The 15529-nt window shown below is 38.3% G+C and overlaps 1 protein-coding gene across 1 annotated transcript in view; it reads right to left on the bottom strand.

The window, feature by feature from the left end:
- Positions 1-15529, bottom strand: part of LOC149559251 (spindle/kinetochore-associated protein) — a 188996-nt gene that overhangs the window by 35649 nt on the left and 137818 nt on the right. Inside the window, exon 5 of the mRNA XM_089833178.1 lies at positions 13199-13238. Coding sequence (XP_089689304.1) covers positions 13199-13238 — 40 coding nt within the window. The remainder of the gene's footprint in view (positions 1-13198; positions 13239-15529) is intronic.

Here is a 15529-nt window from a genome sequence, read left to right as displayed (position 1 = left end):
GTTGTACTTGCTTAGACTAAAGTACATGAAAAGGCATTAAGCAAGAAGGAGGAGATCAAATTGATCGGTAGAGGAGTTGATATTATTGTGAAGATCTTACCAAGTGCTCAAATTAGTTCTATCAATGCTCCACCGGAGGTTCACAATTTTTAGAACTAATTTTCAACTAAAAGGACATTGTCGTACATGGTGCACATGCATTATTACCTTTATCAAAGTACTTACATAATTACCTTGATCTTTTTCAAAATAGTTCTATCAACTTCGTTTTAATTAGTTGATAAGAAGGAGATCAAATTCATTTTTAGTGGAGCTTTTCACTGCAAAAAATTGAGGGTTTGCAGCACAGAATTTCCCTAATTTGTGTGTTCATATTAATTGGCAATAAGGCGGCACTGGAGTTGTGATTTGGGCATCTGAAATACTGATGTTCTAAACGACATTTTACATTTCCACTGGCCTGCTGTTGTAGCCTTCCTACCACTGCTGACGGCACCCTTATTTCCATCCTGGGACGTGCAGATAGGCTCGTTAAGACACAAACGCAGGGCCTGCTTTTGGGACTGCATATTGGTTGCTGGTGTAGGGTGTTTTGTGGCAGACTTAAGCTGCATTCTTGCTCTCTTCTGTGGCTGCTGTACATTAAATCTGGGCAGTATGGGATGTAAATGGTGGTCTGCAATTTAATGGACAGACCTATGTTTGCTTATTGAAGGGCTGAGAATTCAGGGATAGCTGCAAAAGCCAAAGCTAATCTTGCCAATTGTAAAAAAAGATTCCAAAAACATTAATTGTAAAGTTTCTATTTCCTACACAATCAAATAATGAGTTCAACTTCTCATTAGATACCAGTTGTGTGATACAATACTTAACTTCAGTCATTTCATTAAAGTGATTAGTTATTTCAAAAACATAAAACCTGCAAACTACCATCAACCTATGAGTCGGAGATGGGTTGGGGTTATTACAAGTTGCATATCGCTGCCCACCCAGAATTAATTGCAGGTCACAAACTAAAACGGTGGGTCCGTATATAAAACCACAAGGTCTGAAATAATTTCGCAGGCCAGTAGAAATATATGCAGCTCTGATATTAGTAATTACAAATCACAATTACATGCAAACTCTACCACACAAACAACAGCAGCCACCAAGAATGGAAACAAGCAGTTTCTAATCAATTAATGAGTTTCATTGCTCACTCCATATAACTATCATGAATGGAAACAAGCAGTTTCTAATCAATTAATGAGTTTCATTGCTCACTCCATATAACTATCATGAATGGAAACAAGCAGTTTCTAATCAATTAATGAGTATTGGATTACTTAGAATGATTATTGGACAGGATCTAGATCCAACTACAAGCGTTACAAAAAGACGGAAATAATTCGATAGAAGAGATAAAGCACTTGGCTCTCTTAGATCTACCATCTCCAATGATTTACTATACCATATTGCATCCTGCACACGTCCTCATGATGCCTGGACAACATTGGAAGGAATCTTTGCTCAACTCACAAGGGAACAAGCAAAGTTAGCACACATGGGTCAATTGAAGCCTTTAAAGCATCAAGTGTTGGTTGCAAATGACTCCTTTCCAAAGGCTCCCAAAGGAAAGGGAAACAAACAACACAAGAATCCTAAGCAACATGAAAAAGGTGATGACTCTCCTTCACAACATAATATTGAATCCAAGTCCTCTTCAAAAGAGGAATCATCTAAAAAAAAGAGAGATAAATGTGCTTATTGCAAAAAGTTAGGACATGATGAGCATAAATGTTTCCATAAAAAGATTGATGAGCTTCTCACATTCTTCAAAAGAACAATATCCAGTTGCGCTCATCAGTGTCCTCTCCTTCTTCTCAATATCAGGCAATTGCTACATCTACATCATCATCCAGAGGCAAAGGACAAGCACTTATTGCTTCCACACATCTTGAGCAAGGTAAATGGCTTCTCAATTCAGGTGCATCACATCATATGGCATCTTCTATGGATATGTTTTCTTCTATTGAGCCTTGTACTTCTCCAACTATATTGATGGGTAATAATACATACATGAAGGTTTGTGGGAAAGGTTCTATTCCTATGAGAGAGGGTACATTTAATGATGTTCTTTGTGTACCATCCTTGACCACTAATCTCCTTTCCATTTACCAAATTACTCATGGTGCACAAGGTAAAATTATTGAGTTCACTCCTGATTATGTGTATATTAGGGACATGGAGACTAGAGATGTCATAGCTATGGGAGTTGTTGATCATACATCACGCTTGTACTCTTTTGCACATTTTGTTGATAATGATGATGATATTCATGATGTACCTAACCCTTTATCAAAGGTGAATAATTCATGTGAGGAGAACATTGGATACTTGAATCATTTTTTTCTTGAGAACATTGGACACTTGAATCCTCCACCTCTTGCTTCTTTAGACATGAGCTCTAGTATTCAGCAGGATGATCTTTATGCTTGAGATCTTGCAGTGTCGGATGAATTCCTGGATGCTCTTTTAGATGAGTCTCATAATTCATATTTGGTTAATACGTCTGAGGGGGTTTCTCTTCGATATACTTCTTCACCTTCTTTGGAGATTGGATTTCCCAACTCTTCATGTTCTCTTGATTTTTTACATCTCATAGGTCAGCTTGATGGTGTGACAGAATCTTTAAGCTTGGAGACACCTATTCAATCTTCAAAGATGCATACATGGAGAACTTCTTCCTCCTTCCTCACTTTTTACATGGAGTGGCTTCTTCATCATTTGATATCTCTTCCTAAGGGGAGACACATTTCTTGTACGCATTGGATTATATTTTTCTTGCAAGTAATCTTCATCTACATTGGAGCTTCTTCATTATGGGGGGGATATCATGTTTCCTTATTTCCTTCCTACGGGGGGATCATTCTTTGTATATATATGATGTATGCAATTTTTGGGGGGTCTTGAGTACTCCATCCATCATGCATCTTGTTTTTATCTCTCTTTTTGGAAGAGGAATTTACCCATGAGGTTTTCTCTCTTTCTCCACTTTATGAGAGATTACATTTCATGTATTGCATTGCATATTGTACATGGGTACCTAAAATGGCCTAGCAACCGGGACCCATCTTGCATTGTGAGTTTACATGCATTCCCCTAAGTTGCATTGGGGGGGGGGGTGTTGGTGTAATTTAATATTCACTAATTACACTTACTTAAGCTTACATAGGATAATGCATTGCATAGTAGTTTGTGATTGAGACACTTACGAGTTTGCACCTCAATTAAACACATGGTGTAGGAAAATTCCACTCTAGGTGGTCATAGTTGTTATCTCATTCCACCTTTAGTGCACATATGTCATGTCCCCATTTTGGAGGCAATTTGATTTAATTAATTAGGTTGTCCAAAATAATGAATAGTTTATGAGGATGACTAATTAATTATTTTAATTAAATAAATAAGTGGTATTAAGTTAATTATTTATAAAGTTATCAAATAAATAAATATTAAAAGGTAACTTTATATTTAATTAATTTAATAAAGTGACTTGAATTATAAAATATTTTATAAAGTCACTTAATAGATAAAATAAAATAATGTTCTAGAAGCTTCTGGAGAAAGTGGAGGAAAAAGAATAAATAGGCACTTCGGGCTTCATTCTAATCATCCAGATTTGTTGTTATTGATGTTGATGTTTGTTGATGTGCATTGTGGAGCCTAGGGTTTCTGCTATAGTCACAACTGGCCATTGAGAACGAAAACTCTCAATTGGTACGCAATTTTGAGAGTGTGAAATATCAAATGAATTATTGCAACTGGGAGGAAGATACTTCAGTCTTCTATTTGTGCTACATTGAGAAAAAATATTTGAGTACAAAAAGCAGGCCGAAAAAGTAGTTTGAAAAAGAAAGTTGAAAAAGCAGTTCGAAAAAGCAAGCCGAAAAAGCAGTTCGAAAAAAACAGGCCGAAAAAGCAGTCCGAAAAAAAGCAGGCCGAAAAAGCAGAACTGAAAAAGCAATCCGAAAAAGCAAATCCAAAAAAGCAAAAAAATTATTACAGCCATTTACAATCAGGAGCGGCAGCTAGAGAGGCACGACTTGGGCACTTGAGGAGGTTATTTTCTGTTCAGTGGTATCTATTCTCTAAGGCGACTTCATATGCCAGGTCTGATGTGTATTTTCATAGTTGCCTTTCACTACAGAGTGTTGTTGTAATTGTCATTTCGTATCAAACCTATCATTCATTAATAGATACATCATTCATTTTTACATTCCTCACAATGGTATCAGCAATCCATGGCTTTAGTTGTATTTAATCATGCATGTGATTAGCGTACTGCTGTAGGGGAGTATTGAAGTTAGATATTTAGTGTTGCATTAGCTTTCATTGGCAGTTGTAGGTGCATATTACTTTACCAGCAATCATCATATTTTGATATCTTTGTAAATGCCAAGAGTCTTGGCTAACTTAGTATGAATATTGTATTCGACACTCATTCTCAATTAAGGAGATACAATTGCTGGTCATTAATAGTTGTCTTTGAGCGTTAATATATCATTTTTTATCAGCTAGTTAGCTTGCATACCAACTGTTTGTTAAAATACCAGTTGGCTGTAGGTGATCATTTTCATGATTAGAACTCATATATGCATTCACTATTGCCAAAATTAGTTGCATATTTATGTTAGGTCATTGTTTAGACAATTTGGAGTCTTTTGTAAGCATTCTCTTTGAGGAAAATCCAAACAAGAATCACTGCAGCAATCCGAAAAGTTATAGCAGTCAAAGGACCCTTGCTTGCAAAGTGTTTGACGAAATGTCAAACAACTAAAGTATAAAGATTTTTGGTGTTGGAAGAAGTTATAACCTATTGGGGTTATTACAACATATCACATTACCATCCTCATCATTACACATACTTCATTGCATAATGGAGGATAATCCACCTTTGTTGGACATGTGATTCCACCTTGTGTGGGTGATAGCTTATCTTCTCCTTATCATTGTCTCTTATCGCCTTTCCTATATAAGGAGGCCTATTATGTATATTTCAAATCAATCGATTGAATGTCAATCAAGTCCATTATCAATAATACCATTCTTGCATCTTCATGCTTGTCTTGCCATTCTCTTGTGGAAGTTATCTTGGTCTTTCATTTGATCCTGGGGATGTTGTAGAGGCACCTAAAACTCTAACACGAATTTTTCCATACTCTCCTTCAAGGCATTTAATTCTCCACATTGCTCCATCGGCTCATAGAACTACTAGTCCTCTTGTGTTTGTCCATGGCTAGAAAATGCTAGAGTACTGGTCACTCCAAATGCAACAACAAAACTAGAATAATAATGGATTCCCTACCCCACGGGATGGCAAGAAACCACTCTGATACTACTGTAAAAACCCCACCAGGTTATATCTCACAACAAAACTAATTTTTCCTCACTAGTGAGTCGTGGACATTTTGTCAAACCTTTTGCAAGCATCTCGCTATCCAAATGTGCCAGGAAACAAATACAATGTGAACTTGGTATTTCAAAATGAACAGTTTATTAATAAGATTCACAATGAAATCAAGCAATATGTGAAATGCAATATAATTTTTATTAATTGATCTGCACTTATTTTTCCAAACTCAATTCCTTGACTTCCAAATTTACAATTGCCATAATCTTTAACAATTCTCAATTGCAAATGCTAGACAACAAAAAAACTAAAATAATAATAGATTCCATACCCCACAAGATGGCAGGAAACCAGTCTAATACGAGTGTAACAACTCCACAATGTTATATCTCACAACAAAATTGTTTTTTCCTCACTAGTAAGTTGTGGACATTTTGTCAAACCTTTTGCAAGCATATCTCTATCCAAATGTGTCAAGAAACAAATACAATGCGAACTTGGTATTTCAAAATAAACAGTTTATTAATAAGATTCACAATGAAATCAAGCAATATGTGCAATGAAATATAATTTCCATTAATCAATCTGCACTTATTTTTCCAAACTCAATTCCTTGACTCCCAAATTTACAATAGCCATAATCTTTAACAATTCCCAATTGCAACAGTAAGAAGAAAGATAATGATAAATGATGGAACCTGCTATGCAACCAATCCACGCCTGATGTGTAATAGCAGCTCTCAAGTATAAGTCCACCTCTTCACAGCAAATCTCTACCTTCTACAACGTCCCAGACAGACAATCTATAAACGTTAAACCATACTCAATTTCCAGACCCCTGGAAACAACACAAACCCTCCAGCTGCAGATCGCTGCCAACCCAAAATTAATTGCAGGCCACAAAAACTAAACGTTGTTTACCGCATAGGTTAATTAAGAATTGCACACAGATAATGAACACGAACTCGAACAACAGAACTCTTCTTGTTATTCGCATATGCCAAGATATTACATTAGGTTTTGATATGATGATGATTACAATGATCCCGAAGGGAGATATAAATACTGTCTGAGGAACCTTCTCGAAGGTATCCGTCGGCCACATACAACATGTCAACTACAATAATAGAACCTTCTGGATACATCCCGATACATGTTAGCCTGACGGCACACATCCCAATACACTGACAGAAACCTCCCGATACTCCGTCGGGAACCTCCCGATACCTCGTCGGGAACCTCCTGATACACCGTCGGGAACCTCCCAATACCTCGTCGGGAACATCCTGTTACATTATTTCCTGACATCATCCCCCCCAAAAAGAAAAGTCGTCTCCCAACCACTAGACAACAAAAATTGTCTCCTTATCTGACCTTGATAGCCACCCATGCTTCTTAGTCTGCTTCCAACTCTGGGTCCACTGAGCCAAGTGTCGCTAAAGTGCCTTCAACTGGATGATCGACTCCTCTCGAGCTCTCTACGCATCCACCAAGACAGCCTCTCGGCCAAAACCTACTCCTAGTGCCTTTGGTACACAGACAATCCATGCCTGCAGCAGCTTCAAGTCTTCTTAACTGGTCACACTTCATGACTGATATCCACAACGACTGGGGGTCCAGGGGGCTACTCATTCCAAACAACTTGAATCTGTGGACTTTTTTTTTTTTTTTAGGGAAAACCTCCTCTCACCCTACTTTTGACCTGCATACCGCCTTCTTGGAGGACTCTGTAATGTTGCGATTCACTTCCTCACTGACCACCGTACGCAAGTCCTTCCAATACCTTACGCCGTACTAGGACATGGCTTCTAGAGGACGTGTTCATGTCGTACGGTGTCCTTGCTGCAAGCAGTACGATGTCACCTTCAACAAGCCGTACGGTGGTATACCTTAACGTCATATGGTCTCAACTACAAATCCTACGCCATACGGTGGTGAAAGTACTCAAGCCAAAATGACGTACAATGCTTCATCTAAGATGTCGTACGGCGAATGTAATGTCGTACGGTGTTTAATTTGAATACTACCATGAGTAAGGAAGCCGTACGGCTCATTGCACAAACATATTTCAAAATGGCAAGGAAATTCGTACGGTGATAGGACTAGGGGCGTCATATGGCAACACCACCTCCAATACCGTACGGTGATGAACTTGAGAATATCGTATGGTGTGTATCGCCTGCTCCGAAGGTCATACGGTCACTTGACCGTACAGTGTCTTTTTCTTTTCTTTTTTTTTCTTTTTCTTTGTTTTTTTTTTTTTAACCTTTTTTTTTCTTTTCTTTTTTTTTTTGTCTACTGCTCCTTATCTGACATATGTACAATATTTACATATATACAGTACTTACAGTCTTTTTTTTTTCAATTGTTCGTCCACGGAGGTGCGTTATCATGGTAGACAATCAACTTCGACCTATTCACTGCATCGACGACTCCCTTTCTGTCTAGCATCCATTGTTTTACTGCTCCATTACCATCCACTTCCCGAATTTGATACGGCCCGACCCATTTAAGTTTGAACTTTCCTGGTTTGATCTCATTCCGATTGTTGTACTTCAACACCCACTGTCCGAGTTGAAACTTGCTACACCTGTTCTGTGTCATCTCCATATCGCCCAATTTGTTATCGAAGCTCGCTACCATGGACTCTGTCAGCTGCCCCTTTTGTCCGTCAATAACACGTCCACTCCATACTGCTACAACTTTTATTAAACCCATCCGCTTTGTTTTTTGTGCAGATCGTATGATGTGTCTTCCTTGCTGCTGGCACCTCTCTACTATATCTGTGGTTCGACGTAATACTGTCTTCCTGCGTGGTCATATAGTGGAATCTTTCCTCCTTTTGGGTTCGTACTATATGTTCTTTCCTTCAGCTTCAATCATACCCGTGTTTCCTTCTTTGGCTTCTCTGTGTTGTTTCGAACATTCATTTCCTCCTTCGGCTTCTCCATGTTCCTTCGGACATTCATTTCCTCCGTCGGCTCCTCTGTGTTCCTTCGGACTTTCATTTCCTCCTTCGGCTTCTCTATGTTCTTTCGGACATTCATTTCCTTCTTCTTTCTTACCTTCGTCGATCCTTAGCATATTACAACTTGGAAAGAGCTCGTAATCCTCTATCCGCCAGTGGTAAAGACCATTTACTGAATCCAGATCATCATCTCCTTCCAATCGTAGGACTCCCTCCTGATCGGGTTCCATACTCTGCCTCCTCTCATCCTCTTCTCCTTCGGAATCCGACGATAGAGCTTCTTCTCCAACCATCTGAGTGTGTAGATTGATGACATACTTCCGGCCTTTGCTTTCAAGTGATAAAGTATTTTTCTTCCAATCGTGTTTTGCCCTGGCTTGTATCAACCACCCCCAGCCCAAAATGGTATCATATCCTCTCCGCTTCAATGGGATCACGACGAAATCCAACAAGAATGATTGTGTTCCAATCGTCACTGGTTGTGTTATCAGGACTCCCAATGGCTTGATTCCATGTTGATCGGTTGTTAGCAGTTGGAAGGTAGGTGGCCATAATGTCGGTTGTCCCAAGCTTTTCCAGGTGTCTTCAGGCAACACATTGACACCGGATCCTCCGTCCACAATCGTTTCCGTCAATACGGTCCCGAGGATTCCCATTTCGACGACTGTCGGATGGCGACCGGATGAGAGGGCTAACAGCATCGAATCTTCTGCACTTGCGCCATTTTCCTTCTCCTTTTTGTCTGTTGTACTTGCTCCACTTTCCTGCTCCCTTCCATGTTCTCCTGGGAGTTTAGTAGCGAGAACGATGTTTGCGAGTGTCGATTGGAGCTGAGGCATAGTGAGCAACAGATCATTTATCCTGACGGGTATCTCAGCCTGTAATATTTTCCTTACAATGTTTTGTTCTGCACAATTCCGCATAGAGGTGCCAGGTGTATCCTTCAAGTGTGTCGTTTCTCCCTGCGTTGCTCTTTGGATCTCTGCACGGGCTTCCTCCAGTCTCTTCTTTTCCTCCGTCGGATCAAGGTAGAGCTTCGCCTGCTTCCGCGTGATAGCCAAAACTTCTTCCTCGTCTATCCCAACGGTAATCAAATTTACTTCGGACTTCGGGCACTTAGCATCATCATGATCGCCAGGTCCACACCATCGACATAGCAGCTTTGGTGTGTTCGCCGTTGTGCATTCTCGAGCGAAGTGACCCCACAGATTGCATGCGCGGCATTGAACTATCGGTCGGCCATTCGCATCATACTGGATTCGACTTCTTCCGCCATTATTGTTGCCACTATTGTTGTTGTTTTGACCTCGCCGATTATTTCTATATCCTCTCGACGTGGCACCCTCTGTACTGTTGTTCCCGCTTCCTCTGGACGCGGATGCTTCCTGTGTTAGGAACACTTGCTGCGGTGTTCTTGTTTTCAAATTGAAAGGACATTCTTTTACCGAGTGTCCCATAATCTGGTAAATCTCGCAAAATTGCTCTTTTGGGTAGGATCCCTTCGTATGGCCCTCCTTCTTGCACTCCGTGCACCATAGTTCATTGCCTTTAGTTTCTTTGTTCATATTCTTGAATTCCTTCATCATTCGAATCATGTCTTTCTGAAGGGCACGAACCTTCTTGCTGCTACCCTCATCATCACTGCTATCTTCTCCTAAAGAGGCGTCGTCATCTGAATCGGATGAACTATTCTTCTTCTTCTTCTTGGTCTTCTGTTCACTTTCCAAGTTCATTGCTCGGTTATATGCTTCAATGTATGTCGATGGTGGCACAATCTTCATCTTCTTTCGCAGCTTTGGGTGAAGGCCTTCAATGAACCATCGTTTCTGTAACCCGTCAGCTGGGTTATTCTCCATCTTATTGATCAAATCCTTCAATTTCCTTGCGAAGAGTCGGACTGTTTCATTCTTCCCCTGCTTAGTATTGAATATCTCCGCTACAATTTCATTATCATCGCACACAAGTTGAAATTCAACGATGAACTCCTTTTTAATGTTATCCCAACTGTTTAACTTTTGTGGATCGGTATCAATAAACCAATCAATTGCAACACTGCATAGGGTTGCCGGAAATTGCCTCATCCATTCATTTGTATCCGTTATGCCATTAGCTCTCCAAATCGTTTCACAGGTTTTACAATGTCTGATGGGATCAGTTGCTCCATCACCATCAAATTTAGGTAACTTCTCCTTTGGTCCCGCCATCCCGACGCTCACGCTTGGTATTCCAATGCTCACACTTGGTATCCCGACAGCTGTGTTTGGTGAAGAAGGGTCTCCGTTAAGTGAATATGTTCCTTCTGGAAGTGGATCCTGGACGAAGAGTTCACTCCACGCTCTTGCTCCTTCAGCACTCCGAGCCGTGCGAGTTGATTCTCTTCCGTCTGGATTGTCTTCCCTCAGCAAACACAAATTCAAAAACTCCTCCCTTGCCTCTTCCACCAATTCCACTCGCTATCGCGTCTCCTCCAACAATGCTTCCTCGCTTCTGCGTCCGTCGGCAGCAATCTTCTGGAATCTCTTTCTGCGTTCAGCTTGCTGCGCCAAAATCAAATCGCCGTGTGTTGTGCGTATTTCGTCCTTGTCCTTTAGTTTGTTCTTATTCTTGTTCAGCTGATTCGGCATTACTCTTCATTTCCAGGTCCATCGGGCAACGGCGCCAAATGTTTACCGCATAAGTTAATTAAGAATTGCACACAGATAATGAACACGAACTCGAACAGCAGAACTCCTCTTGTTATTCGCATATGCCAAGATATTACATTAGGTTATGATATGATGATGATTACAATGATCCCGAGGGAGATATAAATACTGTCCGAGGAACCTTCTCGAAGGTATCCGTCGACCACATACAACATGTCAACTACAGTAATAGAACCTTCTGGATACATCCCAATACATGTCGACCTGACAGCACACATCCCGATACACTAACAGAAACCTCTCGATACTCTGTCGGGAACCTCCCGATACCTCGACGGGAACCCCTTAATACACCGTCGGGAACCTCCTGATACACCGTCGGGAACCTCCCGATACCTCGTCAAGAACATCCTGTTACATTATTTCCTGACGACAAACGTGGGGCCTGTATATAAAATTGCAAGGTCTGAAATAAGTTCGCAGGCCGGTAGAAATATGTGAAGGTCTGATATTAGTGATCACAAATCACAATTATGTGCAAACTCTACCACAGAAACAACCACCAAGAATATGCACATGCACCTTTCAGCATCAAAACATCAGCATGAAGCGATTCCCAATCGCTGCTTCAGGTCCAACACAGTAATTGTCTTCCAATCAACAACTAGAACAGAAATGGAAGACTCCCAAATCAACTCATTAGACTCCAATTCCAAGCTACTATACCTCAGCAGTATGTTGGACAAACTCTGCTTCAGGAACCTCAAATCAAACCCTTATACCTCAGCAAGGGCATAGAAATCAACAACTTCAAGAAACTCTTCTTGAGCAACAAGAAACTCTTCACGAGCAATAAGAAACAAATAAACAATCGGATGCTTTTCCATCAAAATGAGCCCATATTTATAACCCCCATTGGCACAAATTTTCCCAAATGCAACTTCACTTAAGAGGCTTCCTCAACACAACATCATTTTATAACATGCAAAATAATATAATTTATTAATTTCTTTTAGCTCACAAAAATGACCTTTTCAACCATATCATAACATTATCACAAACAAGGCCACCATTTCTTATGCCCAAGATTTGAAACTTTCCAACCCAATTCCAACAAGATATGACACTAAGGTAGAAAACTAGCAACCTCGGCAGCAAAAATAGCAACCTCAGCAGCAAAAATGAAGAATAATAATAATTCACCTGTCTTGCAAAAACGACTAATGAATGAATTGGAGAGATCCTAATGAAGAAAGACAGTGAATGAACCTAACAAGGTGACTTTTTATAAATAGACACTCCCTCCAAGATTTTGGAGGCCAAACCAAAGGCTCGAAAATTAAAACTAAGAGCATCACTCAACTCTTCTAACTCAACTGAGCTCATCGGAACCAACAGTTGACTTACTATAAATAGTAAGTTCCTGAAAATTGAGCCAAGACTCACCATAGGCTACTAGAAAGCCTATAACCCCACAACTAAGACCCTCAAATCCCACTGTCAACTCATGAGGGTTGCAATGATGAACTAACCAAGCCAACTGCAAGAACCTACTAAAAATGGGGACATGACAATAACAACTTAGTTTTTGACAAATCACAACATTTAATTCATGAATAAATTCTTTTGAATCTCTTCGCGATAGACAATATTTCCTTCCAATAGCTGACATTTGAAAGTTTAATATCTTCTAGTAGATATTGATGGATTCTCTTCACAGTGTACAACATTTCCTTCCAATAGTTGCCATTTGAAAGCTCAATGTCTTATAGTAGACATTGGTGGCACCCAAAAAAAAGTAATAAACTCAATTCAACCTAACAACGTTCTTTCATCAATACCAAATTGAAATGGTGAAAAGAAAACCATGAATTAGCACTTCATTGTTGTAAACCAGAACTCAAAACAATAACTTAGCAAACTCATCATTGAATCACTACATTGACTTTATTACAAAAGGTAGACCTTACAGTTGAACAAGTTAATGTAAATATAAATTAAAAAAAGCTGTCAAATAACTCTGTAAATTTACTTGACTATCTATATTCTGAATATAGCCCATGGCCTTTCCTATTTCTAGTCTATATATGGAGACCAACCATACATTCAAAAAAACTAATTACCCAAACACTCGCAACCATTAATTAGGATCTACAATCTGATGTACAATCTATAGCAGTAAATACTTACTAGACTTTAGGCCAAGTTGCTCATTCCATTCGTCAATAATCTGTTCCAAGATGCATTGGAAGAAAACAGTTAAAAAATACAAAAAAATAAAAATTAGAAACAACTTCTATGATTACAGAAAGAATAAATTTGTTAATAAAGTGAACTGTTGAAAACACTGTACTGATATTTACTTTCTAGTCAGCAACTATTTACAAAAAATGATTTTCAAAACTTGAAATAAAAGCCATAATACATGTATGGCATTTTTATACTACTATTCTCCAAATTAAGAATGGGTCACAGAAAGGCCATAAAACACAGTTTAGCAATAATAGATATGGCAAAGATGTAAGATATGCTGTCAAAATATATGTAATTTATTTGACACATTTAATTTTCTGATTTTCCCACCCACTGATTCAATTGATACAATAAATTGCCATTGTTGTCAAAAGGACTGCTTCCTAGTTTCTGACTATTCTTACGATTTATTCATAATTCCTGTGGAATTCTGGAAGGGTGAGAAGTTTAAGTAGAATAGATAAGCAATTCAACTGCATCACACAAACCCTGTGTCCCTTAAATACAAGTCAACAAAAACGAATTTCTCAGGAACCAATCCCACAACAGAGAGGACAAAGTCAAACAAGGTTCACATACTGCTAGAGAAAAATAGTTTGACAGGATAAGCAAATTGAGAACCAGTTGGGAGCATAAATAAAGAACCTTCTATGCCTGCAAGCTAAACAAAATGAGATGGCAAATGACGATCTTTAAACTCAAGCTACTAATGTTCAATTATACATGGCTTACAAAGGAATTCGGTTGTGTAGTACAGCTTGCAAAATTTGAGTCTCTTGGATGAATGTTGTGAATATAAAATATATAATACCTGTATACATATACATATACATATACATATACATACATATATATATATATATATATATATATATATATATATATATATATATATATATATATATATATATATATATATATATATATGTATAATGGAATTTTAAAAGATTTTTTCCAGGAACAGCAGCCTTGAATCAGCATCTTAGTACTTATGAGCACACGAATATACCGAGGGGGAGGCCTGAATCAGTATATTAACATTTTTTGCAAATTTAAAACTTTCATCCAAACAATTGCTTTAATAACTTCAAATAATTATATAAAAAAATTATGCACTTGAGCACAATAACACGAGGATTTACATGGAAACCCAATGCAAGAAAAACCACGGCAAAATATATATAATGGAACTCCAGCTCTGCCTTTGTTGTTTTAACAACTGATGATGGAACTATGTAATTTCTTTTGTCTTGAAGTCAGCCAATCTTTTTCAATAGATATATAATTTTGGGCTCCTCACACTCCTTTACAAATTCTGATTAAATATTTATCAGATTTATAATATATGAATATATATTTTAATTTCTGCTCCTCTCATCCAAGCTGCTCTATCTGCTGACCTTTTTTTGGAAAAATAGAAGTCTCGTTTATATCTTCTAAACATCTTTTTCAAAATACATGTCTTTTTACAGAAAGGTAATATCCCTTAATTCATACCAGATGGCTTTCATTTCCTAAATAACTTCCATACTAATTACTTGTTAGGAATAATAATGAGCTTTTGATTTTAACAAAACATTATTCAATCTGTCCATTGAATATGATATTGATGTAGTTGTCTAGGGAAAACTTTGAGCGCCGCATATAGATTACAACTTATGTCTTTCTCTTCCAATGTCAGTGTTGTATTTGTTATTACCTGTTACTAATCATCGGGATGTAGTTATTTTAATGTTCTGGCTCCATATATAATCGCTGCATCAGGAAACCCTATTCTGGTTCACGATGTGCACAGTTTTAATTAATTCTTTTGACCTTGGTGTAGTTTAACATTTTATTGAACTTGTCTGAGTTTAATGGCAACAAATTTTGATTGATGTTACGTGATGACTTCCATTATATTGATTATGAAAATTATTTTTATATTATTGTAGCTCCCTTCAAAATCACATGGCTTGAACAATATTGCTTCTGTGGAATGCTTTTTTATTTTTATTTAGGGACACTATTGTTGACTTCCAATGTTCGATACATATAACTCTTGTTTCCATCGCTATCTTAATTTGTATTCAGACTGGAGTGTTTCTTGTAATTATTGCTGCTTAGTGTTGTCTGGTCTTTATCTTACATTCTTGCCTCTAGTAACTTTCTAATGCGTTTTTAGCTCTGCGTTATTACTTCATTACCTATTGCTTCTGTTTCTCTGTCAGGGAACTTTTTGATCCCTCGCATTGACTCAGATCTTCTGATTTGGATGTTGGATAAAGG

Source organism: Cupressus sempervirens, chromosome 5 (genome assembly GCF_028749045.1).
Source record: "Cupressus sempervirens isolate cs-2001-9-10 chromosome 5, ASM2874904v1, whole genome shotgun sequence".
NCBI lineage: Eukaryota > Viridiplantae > Streptophyta > Pinopsida > Cupressales > Cupressaceae > Cupressus > Cupressus sempervirens.
The sequence above is the reverse complement of the archived record's forward strand: the minus strand, read 5'-3'. Positions and strand labels throughout refer to the sequence as shown.